This window comes from Clinocottus analis, unplaced genomic scaffold (genome assembly GCF_023055335.1).
Source record: "Clinocottus analis isolate CAN_PGR_092001 unplaced genomic scaffold, fCliAna1.0.p SCAF_10, whole genome shotgun sequence".
NCBI lineage: Eukaryota > Metazoa > Chordata > Actinopteri > Perciformes > Cottidae > Clinocottus > Clinocottus analis.
The window spans coordinates 5,312,635-5,335,070 of NW_027175821.1; the positions used below are offsets into that span (position 1 = coordinate 5,312,635).

Below are 22,436 nucleotides of genomic sequence, written 5' to 3' on the forward strand. Positions count from 1 at the left end.
TTATTCTATTATTTTTTTTTAGAAAACTTTTTGTTATTTCATTCTAAATTAATTGTAAAGATAAAGGTTGATTTAATGAATGCAGAGACATGTGATGATGATAATGGACAAAACGAAAGAGTCAGACCCCTGGTGGCGAGATGTCATTGTGATTATATTGCACTTCTGCTTATTGTATAACTCTTACAGTTATAAGTGGATTTAGCTTGTGCTTATATCTCTATAAAAGAAGAAATCACAATTTGATCATGTGTAATAAAAATGTGTAAAAACTACATGTATTATGCAGAACGCTGTAACAAAATTCACCCGAGGGGATGTATAAGTATCTTCTATGTATATTTTAAATGCGCTGTAGGCCTATAGACTAACCCACATATACAATTATTACCATTATTAAGATGTCTGTTGGTTCAATGGCTGGCTAGATGACTGGCAGGTTGGTTTATTATTGGCTGCATGGATGAACTTAAGGTGCTCATCCAATGCCTGTAAGTCAATATTCCTATCATACATCTGTGTCCATAACCCATGTGCTGTGTCTTTTTCTGTTCCTCCACAGCTGGCTCCGCATTGACATCGGTTCTACATGCAACAGTCTTTTAGATGTGCATGATCAGGGACATTTTCTTCAACATATGTGTTTCTCTTGTCGTGGATATTAAGATCCACCTTCTGTCGATATCTTTCTGGGCCAGAGATGGTAGGGTGGCCTGTGGTTCCATCTGTGGCCACGACACCTGCAGAGCAGAACGCCCGGCTCGGTAGACTGACAGAGGGCGACTGACCTCCAATAGCACAGTAGAGGGTTGTGTTGTGCGGTGGTTTGAAGACTTTCAATATTGTACTGCTGAAAATATGCAGAGAATGTGTGCGGTGAAAAAAGACAAAAGCATGTAGAACATTTCATGACACTTGATCTATTTAATTATCAATGGCTTAACACATAGACCACCTCACCTGTTTAACACGTGGAGAATATTTGACATCTTCAGATAAACGAGCAGTAAGCAGCAGTAGCTTGTGTGAAAAGGAATATAAAACCGATAAAGTGCAAAACCAAAGAATTGTGTTTTATAATCATCTCACCCAAAACAGTGTACCTGACATTTGACAGGCACTTGGTAATATCGTAATAAATAAAATAAATAAGCTGTTTTCGTAGTTTTCAACCGCAAAATCGTATCTTCAAGGGTCTGAGAGGGAGGCCAGCTCATGCAGGAGGAGGGCAAAGGACGGACGATCTTCTGGTTTCTGAGAACGTGAAAACAAAAGCGTTATTGAAAAGTGTTTTCCACATGCTGCGTACGTGTGTGTGTGCGTTTTAGTTTTTATGTCAGCAGTTCCTTTCTTGTGCCCACCTCCTTCCAGCACCACTCCATGAGCATGTGGATGGCGTCTGGGGCCAAGCGTGGCTTCAAGAGCCGCAGGCCTTTGGTCAGGGACTCCACAACTTCAATATTAGAGTGGTTCTCGTAAGGAAGACGGCCTTCGTTATACACCTCCCACATGAGCACACCTGAGCAGGGAGATTCCAAATTGTTATAGAATAAACACACCTGTGGTTTTTCATTTCATTTGCATGTTTGTGGTCGTTCAGTGTAAGCTCTTCTACGCTACGATATTTTGAATGATTATGACAAGACAAATATATATCAATCGTTCAAAAAAGTCAAAGGAGGGACGTTGTATGACTCCAAAGACAACAAGTCGGACACTCAAACACACAAAATAAGTGAAAGGCAAAGAGACAGACAGGATGAACACACCGAATGACCAGACGTCGGACTTGCTGCTGAACTTGTAGTACCTGATGACCTCAGGGGCCGACCACTTGATGGGGAACTTGGAGCACTGGGAGCTTGTGTACTGATCATCAAGCACAAATCTACGGTATTGAGACATCATTACACAGCTGATTTGGGGCTGTAAGCATAATAAATATCGCGGTTCAAAGGCTCCACTCAACATGGCGGAAATTACAGAGATTCAGGAAGGAGCATACCTGGTCATGCCGAAGTCAGATATCTTCACCTCATTGTCCTTTGAAACTAGACAGTTCCTGGCCGCCTGCAGAAGAACGAGTAACAGAGGAAGGATTAACTATGTTAACCGAATGGAGCTCCATGAAGCGTACCGCAAAACATTCTGATCCGTTGGTTTTACCAGATCTCTGTGGATGAAGTTGGAGGTCTCCAGGTAAGCCATCCCCTCACTGACATCCAGACACATCTCCAACATCGTGTCCTGAGACAAGTGGCCCTTCCTGGCTCGCAGGTAGTCTGACAGACAGCCGTTGTCCATGAACTCAAACACCAGCCACATGGGGGAACACTGGGTGCGCACGCCGTAGAGCTGAACCAGCTTACTATGGGACAGCCTCCTGTCCAAACACGAGCAGACACACACACACACACACACACACACATAAGCACAGCGGCTCATTCTGCCTGACCAATGGGAGGGAGACTTCATGAACTGCACTTACATCATGACCCTCGCCTCTTCTTTAAACTCCTCGTCTGACATGCCCTCTTCTCTCATCGTCTTCACTGCCACCTTCTTGTCCCTCCACCTCCCTTCCAGCACGAGTCCAAACTGGCCCCTGCCTAACTCTCGACCCAAGATCAGCTCCCCGGGATCCACTTCCCACTGATCTGTTGAGCAGCAAACACTTACAAACTTGTGTGGAGAAATAAGGATAACATGACTTGAATTAATTACAATCAAGTTCCAAGTTTGTTGCACACCACACAGTCAGATAATTGCGCCCTGGGTGATTAAACCTCCTCGAGAACCACTAGAGGTCAGAATAAATCAGACGTTCATGATTGTTTTCAGCTGTCGTTCAACAAGCTGACCCATTTATGCAACAGCACATCCTCTAACCTTTCAAGGGATCAGCGATGTCCTGAGAGCTGCCTCCATCTTGAGATACCGGGTGACGCAAACGAGTTATCAGTCCTGCCGCACAGATAACACATCAATATTAACATAAATAATGATAACCCGTTGTGACAGTGATAAGCTGTTTATTCCGCTGAACTTCTTTTTGGCAACCATCTTTACTTGCGTTCATACTGTGGCATGCCGTGAGCCAGCAAACTTACCGGCAGCATTGTGTTGATGATAATGGATAAGCTCAGGAATGGTGCTGAACAGGTACTTCTCTGCCAGGTAGAACCTGGCCTCACCAGTTTCCGCCTGTCTAATTTGGTAATGTTTCACTCTTGGATTCTTCTCCCCGTTAGACCTGAAAGTAGCCAAGAGACGCTTTTATGCAATGAATCACACAGGTTAGCAAAGGGGGCGTTTTGAGTGTGCAGTAAATAACAATCAGCAGTATACAAGATGAGAAGAACGCCATTGATTTCAGGTAACGTTCTTTCGAAACACCAGGCGTGTCGACCTAGTTCTCCTGGAGCAATCGGGTTCAGGCAGTTTGACCAATGTTGATGCCGTTTTTAAATTAGGAGGGTAGGGTGGGGACATAAGTGTATCAATGTGTGCCTGAATGTGAGAGAATGTGTATACAAGGCTGTTGTTAAATGAACCCTGGTAACAACTAACTAAACAACTGTCATCAAAAAAATCAGATGTATGTCATGTTTAGCACCATGCATCCATTTTCATCCGCTTATGCGGGTTGGGGTCGCGGTGGCAGCAGGCCCGGCAGGCCGACCCAGGGGTTCCCTCTCACCCGCAACACTTTTCCAGCTCATTCTGGGGCACCCTGAGGCGTTCCCAGGCCAGCCGGGAGATATAATCCCGTGTTCTGGGTCTTCCCCGGGGGCCTTCTACCAGTTGGACGTGCCTGGAAAACCTCTTATGGGAGGCGTCCAGGAGGCATTCAAATTAGATGCCTCGAACCACCTCAGCCGACTACTTTTGATGCGAAGGAGTGGCGGCTCAACTCGAAGTTCCCTCCATGTTCAGCACCATATAATCTACAAATGATATGTCATTAAATCGACTAAATACAAAAGAAGAAAGTATAATTACCCCGGTGCTTTGGTGAAGACTGACACTGTGTAGACTCCGGCCTGTCTCGAGTCACGCATCATGAACGCGCCTTCTTTTCCCTATAAGTAGAATAATATTATTACGATAAAAAACAACATGTGTAATGTTCAACGTGTTTTTTAAAAAAATATATTGTTGGTTAGATAAGCAGCTGATACCAGGGTTGTCTAAGCATTTATTTTCAGTAATAGATGATGGATAGCTGTACTAACTCCCGCTTGCAAAATTGAGCAAAACGCTTCTCAGCAGGAAATTCAACATTGGAGGAAACACTGTGGTTGTGAGACATCTTTTCGTCTTCCATGTCATCTCACATTGGTGTTGCGCAGGTGCATTTGCATTCGTTTTGCAAATGCAAGACAACTGTAGGTGGCACAGTCACAGCAAAAGCACACTGCGTCGCACGGGGGCAACATCCTGCTAATTGCCGTCGGAATGATTATTTTTTAACATGTTTGTTGATGAAATAATCTCCGGATCCCAAAACACTGACATAGTTTTTACCTGTTTCATTAACAAATCCTCTGCCCCCCCTCTGGTTATGTTTTTGTTGTACCATCTGTGGGAAGACAGATTCACCACACGTGAGTTAATTGTATAAACACCGACTGGATTTTGCAAATATTGACAATAAAGAAATTGCAACTCACTTAAATCTCTGAAAGTTGTTACCAGATTTTTCCGTAACGTACGTACTGGGAACAAAACCTGTGTTTCTGATGGAGGGTCAGGGAAAAGTATTCATTAATAGCACACTCATAACCATCCTTATTTTCAGTGTCAGTTGTGAGGAAGCCGGGGATCTTGGTGTCTTACCCCTTGTCATCCCGTACGGCCCACCAGTCGCGGTGGCAGCTGTTGATCAGGGTGTACTCCTGATCTTTCTGAAGGGGCAGGTTATCGTCTTTGAGCGGCGTGTAGTCCTGCAGAGCGATGACCGTACCCTCTTCTGCGTCATGCAGTCCCATCTGGCAGAGAAAGCGAGAAGAAACTTGCAACTTATGATCTCAAATCTATATGGGATATTATTCTCCCATATGAATTCCATCAAATCCTTCTGTTTCAGCAATATAGTCTGTGTGTAACACAAAATGCTTCACAATGAGAGAAAAGGCAGGGCAAGACAAAAACAACCCGAAGAAATTTACTTAACCGTAACAAACTAAATCGCAATGCTATTTGGGTCATATTAGATTGAGCAATGAGCATGATATGATGTTTTACAACACACTTAAATGCATCAGCTCTAGGAGGCCCGAGCAAATGCGATACAAGCAAAGCAAGACCGCAAACCGAGCCGTGAGATCATGTGTACCCGGACCAAAGGTGCATACCGTACAAGCAGTAGAAAAATTAAAAGTTATTGTTGTCTACACGCTGCAATTTGAATGGTGTTGACAAACACGATAATATTTCAACAGCACGTAATGTACGCTTTTGAAAGGTGTACCTCTGGAGCAGGGAGTTGGGGAAGTGGCTTTTTAGAAGCTGTGGAATGAGAAACACGCAATTAGTGAATGGTTTTGTTCCAAGGAAAAAGTACAAAACTGCAGTTTCACACTGGATTTTGTCGATTTCTGAGTTAATATCCATTGACACTGTCAAATACAGGTAAAGATTTGCCTCAAGCACATGTTGAAAAATCACGTTAATTTACGTCATTTACATGAGATATTTTTCATGTGCTTATGAATGATCTCACACAAATATATATATATATATATATATATATATATATATATATATATATATATATATATATAGACAAAGAGACTAAATAATACATACCACAACCCATGGGGTCATACGCTTGACAACCTGCCGCCAGTTTCGCTGCTTGTTGGCAACATCTCCATTTCCCATCCATCCAGAAGTTTGGATGGTATTTAGCCACCAAACTGTTACGCTTTGTCTCTACATTACACATAATAAATAATATAGTTTGAAATATCAAGCTTATGAATTTACAAAGCAGGGTTCTCAGTCATTGTGTGTGATGCCGTGTTTAAATTGCTCACCCTCTTTCAGAGCTCTGACCCATCTCTGACGGCAATCGTTGTCTGGGGCGAAAATGTAGAGGTAGTAGTTGCTGTGAAAAACCTGTCGAGACATTTGCATTTGAGAAAATACTTTTGATTTTGTCCATGTCCCACTAATATGACGCACTGAATAAACCCTAAACGTACTGTATGAAACACCATCTTTCACTGTTGTGCATAACCTCACCTGGAAAGGGTACTTATAGTTGCATGGTATTGGAAGTTCGCTGAACACACTCTCCACACATTGGATTCTGGACAGCTCGATGCAACCTTTCAGCAAGGGCTTTCTCTGAAAGAGCACATTCTAGACTTAATGTCTGCTGTGCACACTGCGGCTGTGATTCAATAGTTGTTTCCTTTGAGGCCAGGTGTATAGACTCACCCTACAGGTTGCATCATTTCAAATCACACCATAGTATAATAAGTGCATACTTACTCCCGGGCGGTGTTCAGAGTACTTCAGGTCTTGGGTGTCCAATACAAAAAACCTCTCCTTGTAATTGCATGGGGATGTTCTCTTCTTTTGTTGAGATTTTTTGATCAGAGTTCCCTTCAAAATCACCCTGGGGAACATGGTGACAGCTATGGTTACGCTAAGAAACACACTGGCGGCGTATGGCTTTCGGAGAGAGAGACTGAGGACCACGCAGTCGACGGGAGAAAAAAAAAAACAAGTGTGGATGATAACTTGACAGAAGCCGTAGAGCTTCCGGCATAAAGTTGTTGCACTCGGTAAACCACATCCTTACGGCATCCAGTGGGTTGTCCTTACACTCTCACATACAAACACACAAGTACACACACACACACACACCCACACCATACAAGCACTCACTTGTATTGTCTAGCTATGTTGCAATAAGCCAGTGTGTTCAGCAGTAGGATTACTTAATCTCTACATTTTCGATCATTTTCCACTCAAAGTATGCAGCTTGTATTGCACCCTGGCAAAACTGTTAATTTAACAAAATATTGAGAGCGTGAACTAAAACTCAATATATAAACAACACCTCTTGTCAACTTTAAACTGACATGAAAACAAGATCACCTGCTATGTATTCAAACTGACGTTTTGGGCAAAGCGAGGTAATTTCCACATTTACTGACAGAGATTTTGAGAGACTACTTTTGTGTTATATAATGTTGTTTGGTATGATTTGCTCTATTTCTTTGATGAAGCCTCACTGTCCTCATGTCTGTCTATGATTTCATGCAGCACTTGTGAGATGGTTTCAGTTTTTGCCTTTTTTTTTTCTTCTTCTCTTTACGGTAATCGCAGACAAATAGAGACAGATTCTGAGTGAGTGAGGTTTCAAAACTGAAACTGTTCAGCCTCAGGACACATAGCACCACCACCAGGAAAATTGTCACCCCTGCGTTGAGTTGGACTCTACAGGAGTCTGAAGTCCAGAACCACGAGACCGACGAACAGTTTCAACCCGCAGGCCATCAGGCTGGTGAACAACTCACACACACATCACTGAACTGTGAGAGGACCCAGCAACATAAGCTTTTCATTGTATAGAATAACTGTCTGTTATCTGTGCATATGACAGTAAAACATATTGAATCTTAATGAATCTTAATGGTGGAAATCAATGTTTAATGGTTCGGCATTGTTTTGTAAAAAAGAATAGAAAAAGAGAATGTAGAAAATTAAAAAATGCAACTAAATCTGGGTTAAGGATAAAACCAAAAACATATAAACATTTAGTAGGGGTAAAAGTATTTATCACATATATTTGCTCAATTATACTTACATTTTAGTTATATTGTTTGAGGCTGTATATGACTGACTTTACAACTGACTTCATGACTTTCTTAACATCTAATACATTTTCAGTTTGTTATTGTACATTTTAATTGACATTGCTAATTTCTGTAGCTTTTTAAACCTGATGTATTGTGTTGCAACTGTATATCTCAAGCAACTGATGATGGATGTGTTCTGCCATTGTATTTACAGTTTTTTTCGATTGCTAAACGACAGTGGGCACAACTGGAGTCACATGTGCAAAACTCTAACTACAGTCTGCACAGCAGCAGTTCATGTGGACCAAACTCTAGTTTGTTTTTCATTGCTTGAACACAGTTTTCAAAACTCTACACACCATGACTTTAACCACAACCTGCACAACACTGTGGATTTATAGCACTTTGTTCAAATGCTAACACACTGCTGTCAAAACTGTGAACCACACATTCAAAACAGAATAGATTTCAGCCTTGTGCCTTTCAAACACTGGTGATTGCAATTTCAGCTGAAAGGCTAAGCAGGTGTCTTGTTTTAGACTTGTTAGTAAACACACTCACACACACACACACACACACACACACACACACACACACACACACACACACACACACATATATATATATATATATATATATATATATATATATATATATATATATATATGTGTGTGTGTGTGTTAGATGGGATGTTGATGAAAACATGTGGCCTGATGCTAGAGAGACGCAGGATTAGCCCCACAATTATTTGTTTGAATTACACTATGTACTTTTAGTTTCTACCTTTTTTTCTCATTACTGTAATTCCGTAAATTACTACAGACTATTGAAGCAAACTGCTAATTTTCATTTACCTTAAAGAATTGTTACATTCTAAAAAAAAAGAAGAATAAATCATGTGAAAGAATGTCACTCTTTTCTTTGAAGAAAATATTATTTTGTATGAAGTCACTGAAATTGTTCAAACTGTAAAGATGAACAGTTTGTATTTTCTGTATTGGTGTTTGATGCTCCTGTTTTTCCTCTCAGTGTGTTCTGAGTGACAGTGTGTGTTATCTCAGTGAGGGTTGTGCATAGTGTTTGGCTGCACTGAGCGTGTTTTGAGCCATGTGTTAAGAGTTGTGTTGCTTGGAATGAGTTTTGCAGGTGATGTGAACTGTTTAGCTCAGGTGACTGTTGGTAGTGCAGACTGTAGTTAGAGTTTTGCACATGTGACTCCAGTTGTGCCTACTGTCGTTTAGCGATCGAAAAAAAACTGTAAGTTTTTTAACTCTGTAAATCATTTTGGGCTCCTTGCTTGAAAAGTGTTCAAATAATCTATAATAATAATAATAATGATTGTTATTATTATTATTATTATTATTATTATTATTATTATTATTATTATTATTAATAGTAGCAGCAGTCTTGTCAACATAATCAATGACAGTAATATTATTTCAGGTTATTATTCATACAAAGTCCGTTTTGGCAACAACATCATTTTTATAATGAGGAAGCTACAAATGATGCCAGGTCAAAAGAAGACTTCCTTTTAACCCTGCATCGGAGAATTACGCTTTCAACACGACAAAACAATCTTGTTAATATAAACAAAAAAATATGTTCAGTCGGCTCTGCGTTTGTCACGCTTCCAAATGTTACGCCTACGTTCAGTACGTCCTCCAGGTACAGGCCAATCCGCACGACCCAAATGTCATCACGTGTATAGTTCAGCCAATGAGATTGGGGCAGAGACGAGCGTTGATGTCAGTGAATGGAAGGAGCTAGCTAAACTAGGCATTAGCTTAGATGTCTCTGTGACATTTTATATCGAAAGTCTGCATTCAGCAACTAAGGAGGCATTTCAAGAGGTGTGTATAATAATCCTCGCTGTGTTGTTTTCTTCTTTATTCGCTTAGCTTGTGGTAATGTTCACGACGTAACCAAGCTAGGTAGTCGAGGTTAGCAAGCTAGTTAGCTTAGCTACATTGTTCTTTAACCCCCAGTGACTCTGCTTACACCTAACGTTACATGTAACGCTAGTTATAGACTGAGACACACACTCGACAACGTGCATATCGTTTTAGCTAGTCATTGATAGCACGTGCTGATCAATAATTGTTCGGACAATTGGGCACTAATGTAGCATCGCTCGCCCATCACGTTAGCGTCCCCCGGTCTGACAACTAGCATGCAAATTTAGTTCTCGCATACTTTTTTATAAGGAAGCTCTGCGAGTAGAAGCGGCCTTACGTTGCCTCGTTTAACGGCAAATGCACAACGTTTCAAGTTCCAAAGGTGGAAAACTGACTATATATATATAACTTATGTTTGTATAATACAACTAATCTTTATGATTTTGCGACAGATTCATATGCTAGTTTGCAGATTGATATTTAACAAACAAAACTCATAAATTGAACTGCTCGTCATATTTCAGTCGTAGCCAATATAAACGTCGAACTATTTGGCTAGGCACTAATAAAAGTTAAGCGTACTTAACATAATATTGCTTTGATGTCGTTTTCAATACTGAGTGCACTGAGTTTGAAATAATATGCTTTTAAAAGAAAGATGCTCAAAATATCAGCAGGCATACATACAGACATCTATATAAATGTTTATTTTATTTAATCATACTATTGTGTCATTCATTTGTGTCATTTAAGGTATACTGTATGCTTTGGAATCGTCTTTGTTAGTTTAAATATTACATATCATCATTTTTATGTTTACACTGAGATTTCACAATGTTTGTTCATGGAAGTTGTGTTTAAAGTCATGGAAAAGTCATAGAAATCCATTGGTCAAAATGTGCATGAACCCTCCCTGGAGTGTTACACAACTTTGGTGCTCTTGTATAATATATTTTTTGCTTGTATAATCTTTTTGTTCTACTTAAAATTGTATAGAGAAAACCTAAAGTGGTATTTAACCTCACAACTGTACAAGATGCAAGTTATTTATTTTGTTTTAAAGGGAAAAATGTGTTGCTTGTTAAAGAAAACCAACTGATATCACATTTTTATTTCTGTTTCAGGTCAGCATCATGGGTGAACCACAGCAGGTTAGTGCCCTGCCTCCTCCACCGATGCAGTACATCAAAGAGTACACAGATGAAAACATCCGCAAGGGACTGGCTCCTAAGCCGCCTCCACCCATCAGAGACAGCTACATGATGTTTGGCAACCAGTTCCAGTGTGATGAACTCATCATCCGGCCGCTGGAGAGTCAAGGTATTGAGAGGCTTCATCCTATGCAGTTTGACCACAAACGGGAACTTAAGAAGCTCAACATGTCCATTCTTGTTAACTTTCTGGACCTGCTGGACATCCTTATCAAGAGCCCTGGCAGTATAAAGCGTGAGGAAAAACTGGAGGACTTGAAGCTTCTGTTTGTACATATGCACCACCTGATAAATGAGTACCGGCCACATCAAGCCAGGGAGACATTGAGAGTGATGATGGAGGTGCAGAAGAGGCAGAGGCTGGAGACAGCTGAGAGGTTCCAGAAACATCTGGAGAGGGTGGTGGAGATGATCCAGGGGTGCCTTGCCTCCTTACCTGATGACTTGCCACAGATTGAGGGTCCAGATAGTGCTGGTGATGTGGCAAGGAGCGTGTCAGCAGGAGCTAGCATTGGTTCATCTGGACCAACCCCCAGACTGAAAACAGAACCAATGGATGTAGAGGAGGCAGGTGCCAGCTGTATGGCAGCAGGTCACCAGGACAAGAGCATCCCTACTTCAAAGAAGGGCAACATGTTGGACAAGGATGCTGCCATGTGCAATATAATTGATGAAATTGCTTAAGTTATCTGTGTAGTAGTCGTGTTTCTTTTTTTTGTACGCCTAAACTTTTTTTTTTGTATGCTGTGTACATAGAGTAAGTATGAAAACATTTGTGTTTTCACTGGGCCTGAAATCCTATCTGGAGTTTGATGGCGTTTTATTCAGAAGCCATTTTGTAGATATGAATGGTCCCTGTGAAGATATTTGAAGAATGTAAATATTACACAGACCAACTGGGGTGGCAACTTTCTGTTTTTGTAATAAAACCAATAAACACATTTCTGATTCCAGTAGAAATGCAATTTCATTCATTAGTGTTGACATTCCATCCTGTTCACAAATAGTTTAAGACCTGTTGCACACTATCTAGTGAGAGAGAGCTCATGGAAAGGCCAGTATGTATAGACCCACTCCTTCCTCACTTTACTTTTGGTAATATAAACAGTATTGTGTTGCCTTGTTTGTCTCACAGTTTCTTCTACTAGCAGCACTTGTTCAATGTTATCAACTCTACTCAGCATGCATTTCCTTAGAATAGTCCTAATTTCCTGAATGCAACACAGTACATTTGAATGTTGATCACTGGTTTGTGTACAATAATTCCGTAAACGGGACGATGTGTATGCCAAGTTTCTAGTCCTCTTTTAGCACAGTCAACATGAATAACGTTTCAGGGTTGAAAAACGACAAAATTGTCTAGTGAGGAATGTGTGATTGGAGAAACTGCTTACAGCACATTTATGACTCTTGGTTCTATAACAAGTATGTGTTCTTATAACCACGAGGTTGCACAGGTGTCAGGATGATGTCTGTGGCCCCTCTGAGCCCACAGGCTATAATAATATGAATCTTAAGAAGTGCCTGTGTTTGGCCGGCCGGGGGCTCCACCGTTGACCGAAATTACTTCCATGAGACAGGCTCCACCTGACACACTGACTTGTGTAACAGACGCACAGAGGTCTCATACACGGATCTGCTCTGCAGCATATAGAAAAGAAAAACGGCAGATGCAGTTTGCCCCTCCTCAAAGACGTTTTTTTTTGCTTCCTCCTGACATGTTTACGCGTGTCTTTATTGCGCAGATATCGAAGTGAAAACGAGGTCTGTGCAAAGATCTTGTCTCTCCCCGCCCCGTCTGTTATTATCCTCAGCTGGGATTCCCTTTTTCCACGACAGCGTAATTGCCATATTCAGTACCCTTTGAGTTTGAATATTATCACTCCAGTCACCTGACTTGCGAGTCCATCCAACCCATTAGATGTTTTCATTTTATCTAATACAAATTATTAAAAAAAAACTCGAACTTTTGTCGCAGAAATTATGTTACGAAACTCGGCATCCTTGGCTTTCACAACAGGGCGGAAAACCATCCCGGCAGCCAATGGGGCTGCGCGCTGCTGCGCCACGTGATCTTTTATTTATGTAATGTAATGGTGTTACACAGTAACCCACCTTTGTGGCAGTGGATACGTCGGAACGGGAGGTTAAACACGTCTACTTGAATAAGAAAAGAGCGCTGATGGGGACATATCCCGGTGTGGTTCGCGTTGCGTTTGCGGAGTTCGGAGCGGCGAGGAAAGCGGCGCACTATATTGGACGCTGAGTTTTTGTCTCGTTCAACGTGCTCGAAAAGGGGAAAGACGTGAGGTCCCCAACCCGAAGACGAAGTTACAGGCTTGGAAATGGACAGCATCAATGGGTCCGCTTTGAATCTGCAGAGGGAATGTGTGAGGTGAGGATAGTCGCTCACATGTGTTAGCCCAGCTGGACAGAACCAGGTCGGATCCGAGCAGATGTGATAAAAAAAAAAAAAAAAGGGACACATGTCGAGCTGTCAGCGTGTTATTTAAATGCACAGACGAGCCTCTCCGTCCGCATTGCTTTGACGACAACGAAAAGCAACACTTTCTCTCTCTCCCCGTGGGACGTTTTATTTATTTATTTCCTCCCCCCCCCACCCCCCCACGCCGGGTGACATAACCCATCCACCATGGATCTGCTGGAGTGCCCGCTCTGTCTGTTCCTGATGTGCGAGCCGGTGACCATGTCGTGCGGCCACACGTTTTGCCGGAGATGCGCGGAGGGCTACCTGCCGTCCAAGTGCCCGTCGTGCAAGGAAAGGCTAAAACAAAGGGAGGTGAAGGGCATGAAGAACAACGTCCTGCTCATCAGCGTCGTCGAGAAGTGCTGCCCCGACGAGACGAAGACCAAGTGCCACTTACGGGAAAAGCTCAAAGCCGGCGAGTTCGCGGAAGCTTTACGCATCGCGACCGACGGGCTGCACTCGGGTAAGAGGACACACGTCCATGACATCACCACAGCGACAGCCCTCGCGTCACATGTGTTTGTTTTAGAGTGAATTCGGGTGCCACGGGGGATGCTACCGGTCTAGGCTGGGATGAACAATTGCCGAAAGGTCACGCCTTCATATAAAGGGGGCAGATAGTTCGGTGTCCCACTTTTACGCACTGCTCAACAGTTTTGGCACTGGCCCAGTGATGATGGGGACTGGTGCTGCGTCCCAATCTGCCCTCTACATTGAACACAGTGGCAGTGTGCGCAGCAGTGAGGTGCAGGAGGTGAAGTGACAGAACACGTAACTGGGTCAGTAAACTGTCTCCAGTGTTTTCTCTGTGAATCTATCAGGAAACACAGACAACACATTTAAACTAATGCCGTGAGTTGCACAAGAAAGACCCCCCTGAGGCCAGTCAGCCTGCATTGGCCCCTTCCCCTTCCCCTTTCCCCTCTGTTTATGTCAGTCACACACGGTGTAAGAAGCAGTAACAGCAGCCACAACAGCTGCCCAATTCCTGATTTCCGAGCAGTCTTTTCTGGACACACCCCTCTGCTGTCAAACCAGGGTTGTAAATGGAGTATACGAGGAGAAGAAGAAGAAGGAGGAGGAGGTGGTGTAATGTTTTCACAGGGTTCTTAGAAACACCCCCTTGCAAACAGAGCTCCTCTAATACCTTACCTGATCCTCTGCACTGAACCCTCTGCATATGTGCAGTTGACCTTGTTTTTGTCCATGCAGCCGTGAGGACTCCTGCCCCGGATGAGTTGATCTGATCAGTGGGTGTGTTGGGGATCGTGGGAGTGTGTTCTGCGACAGTAAATCAGCACACTGTTGAATTACCTGCGTCTGCCAACCCCATTAAATATGGCTGCTTCCCTTGGCTTCAGTTCTCTTTATACTGGTCTAACCACCCACCGGGCAGCTTTGTTTACATCTCTTTTCCTTTTTTTTTTTTTGACATCAAATGTTTTGAGCTTGTCACTTGACTCTGTCCTTGTCTCATAACGTGGGCATTGTTAAGTCATTAAGGCCAGTTAAGTAATAGTGGCTCTCTGAACCTCGTGCACGTCGGTGTCGCAGGTGTATTGAACTATTAGTTGTGCCCGACACATAAGCGCAGTTAAACATTAACAGAAACAGGAAGTGATTGTGCGCATACAACATTTATGTGACAATTTAGTCTTGACTTTGGGAGTTTGAACTGTTCTGTATACAATTCTAACCGGATGCTTCTTTCATGTGACCTTGTTTTAGGTGTTGTGCAAATGCTAATGTAATTGTGATAGAAAGCTGATTATAAATTGTACTTTTATGAATTAAATGGTATGATGCACATGGCAAAGAAAGCGTATTCAATGCAGATCGGTCATGCCCTGTGTTTGGGATCTCTGTCACGTTTCAATGTGAGCAGAACCACAGTAAGCAGGCTGCAGGTTGTTACATGTTTTTTTAAAGGTGTGTTAATAGTATTACAATATTAAAGCCACAGCTCTGCAAATAGCTGCTGCCATGTTCTCTCCTCCCTTTCTCTTTTTCTGACTCTCTCTCCCACCTTCTATTTTCTTTTTCGTAGTCCCAAACGATCAAAGTTTGAAGCTGTGTCGCGCCGAAGCTAACTGGGGCCTGATGCGATTCTCTGACGCTCTGACGGACCTCGACAACCTCTGCTGCCTTCGTCCTAACTGGACCGAGGTGAGAGACATCGACAGTGTGCCACTCAGACCGGTCCGTGGGAGTCGTCCGTCATCGGTGCCGTTTCTCGCTTCGGCCCCCTCCCCGTGCCGCAGTCCCCTGCTGAATTTGACCCTCACTGCCCTCCATCCTCCATCGGCTGGTCTCGTAGCACGCGAGTGACGGCACACACCGAGTCTCAGCACGCAAAGCTGGGGCCGTGAGAGAATTTTTCACCACTTTTATTGGTGTTATGTCATTTCCAAAGTTATGCAAACCGCTGCTTATTTCGTAATGTCCTTTAGTCCGTGGGTGGCTCCGTGTAAGTGCAGGAAAAAAAAACCCCGCTGGATAAAACCATTTATATTGTTTCTTTCGGTTCTGTTACTTCCAAATGCCGCATCACATTTCCCGATGCAAAATGAAGGGAAAGAAATAGGATAAGCGTTATCGTACTGCTTATCACGATTCCGACAATTGAGATTGATGACACTGCGTGGAAGTGTTATGTCCTCTGCAGCGGTGTGCTGACGGCTCGCTATTCTTTCTGTTTGTGCAGGGCTTCTTTCGTAAAGGGAGTGTGCTGCTGGAAATGGGTCAGCACACAGACGCCCTCGTCCAGTTCCAGCGGTGCCTCAAACTTCAAGCTGACTTTGTCCCCGCAAAGAGCCAGATCAAGAAGGTGTGTTTGAGGCTGCTGTTTGCATGGATTGATAGATTTCATGCAAAAGTTGTTGTTGTTTTAACCGCAAACTGACCAGACTTGACCAGTACCGGGGTTTTTGCATTTAACATGCAAAGTGTATCCAATATTTACATGCAAATGTAACTGAAACGTTTTTCCAAAATGGCCAGCAACAGCTTTTTATCACTTGTTTTCAGTTCACAGCTCTGGGTGAAAACAAGCACATTCATCACGATACCTTTTATGTGACTCATTTCTATCCTATTATAAAATCCAAATGGCAGATTCTGGAGGCGGAGGGCATGGAAGTGCCCAACGAGGAGTCGTGCATCTTGCAAGTGGTGTCTGAGTACTTGAAAGGTCCTGGCCCCATTACAAGCCTCAGTGGCTCTCAGGGGCCAACTCACCCCGAGGGCCTCAAACATCCACGTGGGGACGACGGAGAGGGAAAAGAGGGGCGAGAAGCACACCAGGTGAGCCCCCCCCCCCCCGTGACACTCTCGTGTTTTGAGTAGAGCGTTAGGCGTCTCAATGCAACAGTAAACCGAAAACTGACAAAACTGTGTGTCTTGTGGGCTCGATGATGAAGCACGACACGGGTACCGAGTGCTGCCTCAGCCTCTGCCAAGCTGTTTCCTTCCTCCCCGCTGCTGAGGAGGACGAGGAGATGATGATGAGGAGGGACTATGGACACGCCGGGGGTACGCACACGCACGCCGGTGCACACGCAGACACACACTCGCCATAAACCGTCCTCGTTCATCGTGAATCATCTTCGCCTCCAAAGACGGCTTAGCCAGATGGTTTGAAACTGCATAATAATTACGAGTTATGAAGAAATCATGATGACGCTTGAAAGTCTCTCTCTCTCTCTCTCGCTCTCTCTCTCTCAGGTGAAAGCGGTCACAGCAGAGACAAGACTCTGGGCGTCCTCACCGTGTCCGACTTCGAGTGCCCTCTCTGCATCAGGTCGGTGTCCTCTGAGCATTGGCTCTAGTCCACAATGCATTGCTGTCTGCACCTCGTCAGCTCTGGTGTCGCATCAGGTTGATCCCATTCCCCTCTGTGGCTGGTTCATGTCTTTTATAGGCGCTTACTTACAGCACACACTCACCTGACTCACAGCTGCTGTGGAAATAGCAGCAGCAGCATCATCCTCCTTCCTGGAGCCGGGCTGTGTTAACGTGCGCCTTTTTGTCTGCCGTCCGAAGGTTGTTTTTCGAGCCCGTCACGACGCCCTGCGGTCACACCTTCTGCAAAAACTGCATCGAGAGGAGTCTGGACCACAACCTCCGCTGTCCGCTCTGCAAACAGCCACTACAAGAGGTGACCAAACGCTTTCACACGGCACGTCTTAAAGTCCACGGGTGGCCAGTTTCTAGCACGTGGACGTCTCCGCTTCGAAAGCGGCAATGCTGTGTGTTCGCCTCGGCATCGTGGCAATAACTAAATTCACATGAAGGTGCAGGCCGAGAGAACTTCCCGTTTCCGCCTTGCTATGTTTTACCTGTGGCATTCACCTTCTGGCATACACCGCTGAACCACGTTCACATGAAATACTCAATTAATATAGAACTATTTCTTGTTGAGAAATGAGTTTTACAACTACACAATGTATACTTTTCTGAGTGTGCATTTTTTTTTGGCAAGGTTTTTGAGCAAGACTCTGAAGTCGCCCCCCCCGGGTGCTTCACAGCAGCCCACTGCTCCTTACTCAGGATGGGTGAAATGCAGAGAACACTTTCCCCACTGTGGGATTAATAAAGGATCATAAAAAAATTAAAAAAATTGGACTCCAAGGATCCAAAAAAAGGTAACTAATGTTCTGTTCAGTGAGGAAGTCGTCATGCACGTGGAAAAGTGGCTCACGCTAGTAAAAAAACAGAAAAATGCTTTCACAGAGTGGAAATTTGTCCTTTTTATAGAGTATGTGAAGCAATAAAGTGGAGCAACATCACATCCCAGTTATCTCCAGCCATAATAGAGAAGCCCACCTTTTCGGTTCTTTAAGTTTATTCTCTTTGTCCAGAGGAACTCCAGCGTGAAATGACTGTTTGTCAGAAAATGAGCGAACCGCCTCAAATTTCTGGTCCAGCAAACACAATACAGAACTCAGCGGGACATTTGCATCGAGGTTGATTTCATTCGTCCGGGTGCTGCTGCTCCTGTGAGGCTGTTCCCCCCTTTTCTACTTCACCTTCATAATAATGAAGACATTTCAGCATTTCTCATGTCTCTTGTCTTTATTTGCATATTCGGTATTGAGGCCATCCAAAAGTAACAGGAAGTGATCGAGTTATGTCACTTTAATATTGTGACACTGATTAGGTTGACGGTCCTTTACATTTTTAACATGTCATAATAGTATATTGGAATACACTTTTGAATACAAGTACCCCTCCCAGCCTGCTCGCACGCATCATCATGTTACTTCATGGCTGATTCGATTCCACTGTTCTCTTCCCAGTACTTTAAAAACAGGAAGTACAACCCCACACTTCTGCTCCAGGACATCATGACCCGTCTTTTCCCCTCGCCGTTGGCGGAGAGGAAACAGGTCCATGATGCTGAGATGGCTGAACTGTCCAAGTAGGCGCCCACCTCACACGCTCTCCACTTGTGATTCATTCTCGCAACTTAGTTGGCGCCTTGTCCTCACAGTTCTATCCCGTGTTTATTTTCCCGTCTCCTCCTTTTGTAGCCTAACAACGGACATCCCTATATTTGTCTGCACGGTGGCCTACCCCGGAGTGCCGTGCCCCCTGCACATCTTCGAGCCTCGCTATCGACTGATGATGCGACGCTGCATGGAGACTGGCACCAGAAAGTTTGGCATGTGCTGCTATGAGCATGGCAAGGGGTATTTAATGTATTATTATTATTTGTTGTTGTTTTGTTTTAGCTATCCATAGCAACCTATTTGATTAGGAATGTGGATTTGGGTTGATAATGAGAAGCTAGCTGCATCAAAAAGAGGTCAAGGCCCCGTACACACAGGCGATTGCAGTTATTTTGACCAGACTGTCGGGTAGAGAGCCCGTGTTTGACGTTTGCCTCATTGGGAAGCTTGCAGCAGGCGAGCTGTAACCTGCTGGGATTGTCAGCGAGGCGAACACTATCAGACAGCACATTGGGCAAAGTTTAAACCAGTGACAAGTGACCCTGAGTGGGTGGCAAATAGCTGCATGGTCACCAATCTGGTATGAGATCTGCTATCTAGCTAGTTTCACCAGAGCATTTGCTCCGAGCCTTTCAGGCACAATTACTGAAACAAATCCGGTTATCTTAGCTGATATATAAATTCTATGCAAAATAAAATCATTTTGTTGCTGCAAGTTTATGAACCTTTGGTCAAATCTGCCTCGTTTCAAACATTGCAGTTGTGCCCCCCCCCCTCCACCCCCCCTCCTTGAAAAATTGTTTCGGTAGTTCTTGTGAGATTATTTTTCTCTTTGACATAAATTGCAGCGTCAGGACACTTTGCTGAGCTTATGCCAGGAGAAGGTATTTCATTCGGACAGTGTAGGTGAAAAAGTACTTCTCAACACTTTTTAAAGTCCATGCAGCTCTCTGCTTCATCGACTACGTTTACATACACCAAATCTTCTGGTCTTTGCCTTGACTCCCCAAAAGACACTCTATCCTAATAAGCTGTTTACATGGCTAATGAACATGATCATTCTACTAATATCCCGTTTACGTGAAGCTGTGCCCATTTCAATAAATGTAAATATTACATGTTGCGTCCAGGGGGGGGGCCAGTGAATCGCACGTCGACGCCATTGTCCCCGGCGTTTGATGGGAACGCGGCCGCGTGTCGTAGAGTGCCGTTAACCAAAAAAACGTATTGAGAACCAGTGTGCGCTATCGATGTCTAAAGAATGCTCCAACCCCAACAATCCCTGTTTATCCCACTTGTAAATGTCGTCATTGTTTCGTGTCGAGGAGATTAATTACCTTAGTGATTTGCAAGCAGAAGAATCCCTGTCGTTCCATCAGAGTTTGAGAAACTGCATTTATAAAATGTTTTTGTATACAAGTTTTCCAAACAATGAGACACAACATGCATATACTTGTATTCTTTCATAAGCTAGATGTCCCTAAAAAGGCACAGAATATAATATGTTTGAATACACGTTTGGCTTGAAATGATCCGGATTCTGTTTGAATGTCTTTGCGCCTGATTTTGGTTTTGACTAACGCGGCACAAGTCAAATTAACTTTTCAAGACTTCCACGGTTTTGCCTCAGGTTTGCAGACTACGGGTGCTTGTTGGAAATCCACAGTCTGGAGCTGCTGCCTGATGGCCGGTCCTTTGTAGACGCAGTGGGTCGCAGCAGATTCAAAGTGCTCAGGAGAAGTCAGCGAGACGGCTACCACACCGCCGACATCGAGTACCTGGAGGACCTCAAGGTCAGGGTCGCAGAGGTCACTAACCACAGCCACTTTTCAAGGAGCGTATCGCAACCCCGGACTTCCCCCATCTCCTGACTCGTCTCTGCATCCTCTCCCCTCCAGGTTGACGGTAGCGAGTTGGAGCTTTTGGAGCATCTCCATGACAGCGTGTACCAGCAGGCCCAGGACTGGTACCAGCGCCTTGGCAACCGCATTCGCGAGCAGATCGACAGGCAGTACGGCACCATGCCGGACAAGGAGGAAAACATTCAGGTTGGGGCTTCAGCACAAGTCTGGTTTTTACAATAGCTTGAATTGAGGAACCTCTGAAATAATAATGTTTCCTTGCTAACCAGCGTAGCATTTGGTGGCTATTAAGCATGGATTTACTTCAAATCATACTAAGCATTCATACAAACCGGTGTCTGCCATTATTTTCTTGTTGTTATTCCCTTTTACCTCCGCGCCACTCATCTATTCATTTCAGCATGGAATGAAAAAAAATATGTAAATCTGTCTTTCAATAGCAACAACCGTTTTCTAATAACACTGCACTCAGAGCCCCATTACATTGACAACAATAAAAACAGACACTACGTTCACCGAGGATGCCGTTTCAGTTGAACGAATGGGAAACATCGGCTGGTTTGGGAGCGGAGAAAGACAGACTGTGGAAATCCAAAACATTACAGCGTGCATGATGAGGTGATGAGGAAAAACTGCAGGTTATCCGATCGCTAAATACCTCGATGAGCCCAAGGTGTCTTTTGATATATTTATGACGACGCACATCTGATCAGAGAAGCTCTCGGTGCGGCACATAAACACGGACCGAGACGTAGTTAAAAGCTTAAAGTAACGTTACTTCCGCTCAGCTTTACTCAGTATTTTCCTCGCCACGTAGAGTCACGTGTCATCGTGCCGCCAGACAGTACGCAAAAATAATGTGTGCTTTGTAACCCTTGGTCCAGACTAGTTAACATGGGAGTCGTGAATATCGTCAAGGTCTTCGTCTTCATCTAACCCTGGTGGGGTACTTGATGCATTTTCCTGACGCTGCTGTCTCCATTCTCATCCGTTGTTCACTGTCCTCTAGGCGTCGTCCAACGGTCCGGCCTGGTGCTGGTGGCTGCTGTCTGTCCTCCAGCTGGACCCGGCCTACCAAACCACTGTCCTGTCCCTGGCCTCGCTCAAAGACCGCCTGGGACACCTCCGCCTCGTCCTGGAGTACTTCTCCCAGAGCTAGACCCCCAACGGCTCAGCGATATTGTGACAGCATCCAGAAAGAAAGCCAGTGGGACACCAATGAATGCGTCCCCAACACCGAGTTTGTAAAGAACGATGGCGTACGCAGGCACGCAGTTTGGCAACGAAAGACTTTTGTTTTTTAATCAGTCCAGGGGTAGTCGACACGTTTAATCGCTCGCAGCCAGAGACGTCGTCAGTGTCGCGGTTTGATGAGTGACCGTGGTAACTGGGGACTCTCGGCCTAATGCGGCCGTGGATGCTCGTTGCTTATATTTATGCCGACCATCTTACTAAAGTTACTCTTCGCCACTTGCGTTTAAAGCTCGCTAGCTTGTCTGAGTGGCCGGGGCAGAGCGCCGTCTCTGTTGACAAAATGCACACGCATACCTTTTGATGGCATCTGCTGTAAAAAAAAAGGGTCTATAACAGAAAGTCAGTGATTGTATGAGGAAACCCAGTGCAGTTGTACAGAGTCGGGTTTTTACTGTTTGCATGTGTTATCGTTACATTTCATTTCCCCCAGGGGTCTTTCTTAATACACGCTGGACT

At 44.1% G+C, this 22,436-nt stretch overlaps 3 protein-coding genes across 3 annotated transcripts; 2 read left to right on the top strand and 1 right to left on the bottom strand.

Moving 5' to 3' along the window:
• Positions 1–955: 955 nt before the first annotated feature.
• Positions 956–6,639, bottom strand: itk (IL2 inducible T cell kinase). The gene is made up of 17 exons (XM_068585926.1): positions 6,502–6,639; positions 6,250–6,354; positions 6,042–6,123; positions 5,812–5,937; positions 5,474–5,511; positions 4,840–4,991; positions 4,674–4,739; positions 4,528–4,582; positions 4,003–4,082; positions 3,111–3,253; positions 2,890–2,964; positions 2,489–2,657; positions 2,167–2,383; positions 2,006–2,070; positions 1,770–1,888; positions 1,362–1,519; positions 956–1,254 (listed from the first exon to the last, which is right to left on the bottom strand). The coding sequence occupies exons 1-17, from the start codon at positions 6,637–6,639 to the stop codon at positions 1,189–1,191; spliced, it is 1,854 nt and encodes a 617-aa protein (XP_068442027.1). The 3' UTR covers positions 956–1,188.
• A 2,913-nt stretch (positions 6,640–9,552) lies between these two features.
• Positions 9,553–11,886, top strand: med7 (mediator complex subunit 7). Its single transcript, XM_068589260.1, has 2 exons — positions 9,553–9,670; positions 10,840–11,886. Exon 2 carries the CDS (start codon positions 10,849–10,851, stop codon positions 11,608–11,610), a length of 762 nt encoding a protein of 253 aa, XP_068445361.1. The 5' UTR covers positions 9,553–9,670; positions 10,840–10,848; the 3' UTR covers positions 11,611–11,886.
• Positions 11,887–13,019: 1,133 nt separating this feature from the next.
• Positions 13,020–22,150, top strand: lonrf4 (LON peptidase N-terminal domain and ring finger 4). The gene is made up of 12 exons (XM_068591606.1): positions 13,020–13,877; positions 15,462–15,580; positions 16,119–16,241; positions 16,529–16,717; positions 16,834–16,945; positions 17,138–17,213; positions 17,456–17,570; positions 18,712–18,833; positions 18,946–19,104; positions 20,495–20,657; positions 20,763–20,912; positions 21,736–22,150. The coding sequence occupies exons 1-12, from the start codon at positions 13,580–13,582 to the stop codon at positions 21,883–21,885; spliced, it is 1,776 nt and encodes a 591-aa protein (XP_068447707.1). The 5' UTR covers positions 13,020–13,579; the 3' UTR covers positions 21,886–22,150.
• Positions 22,151–22,436: the final 286 nt, after the last annotated feature.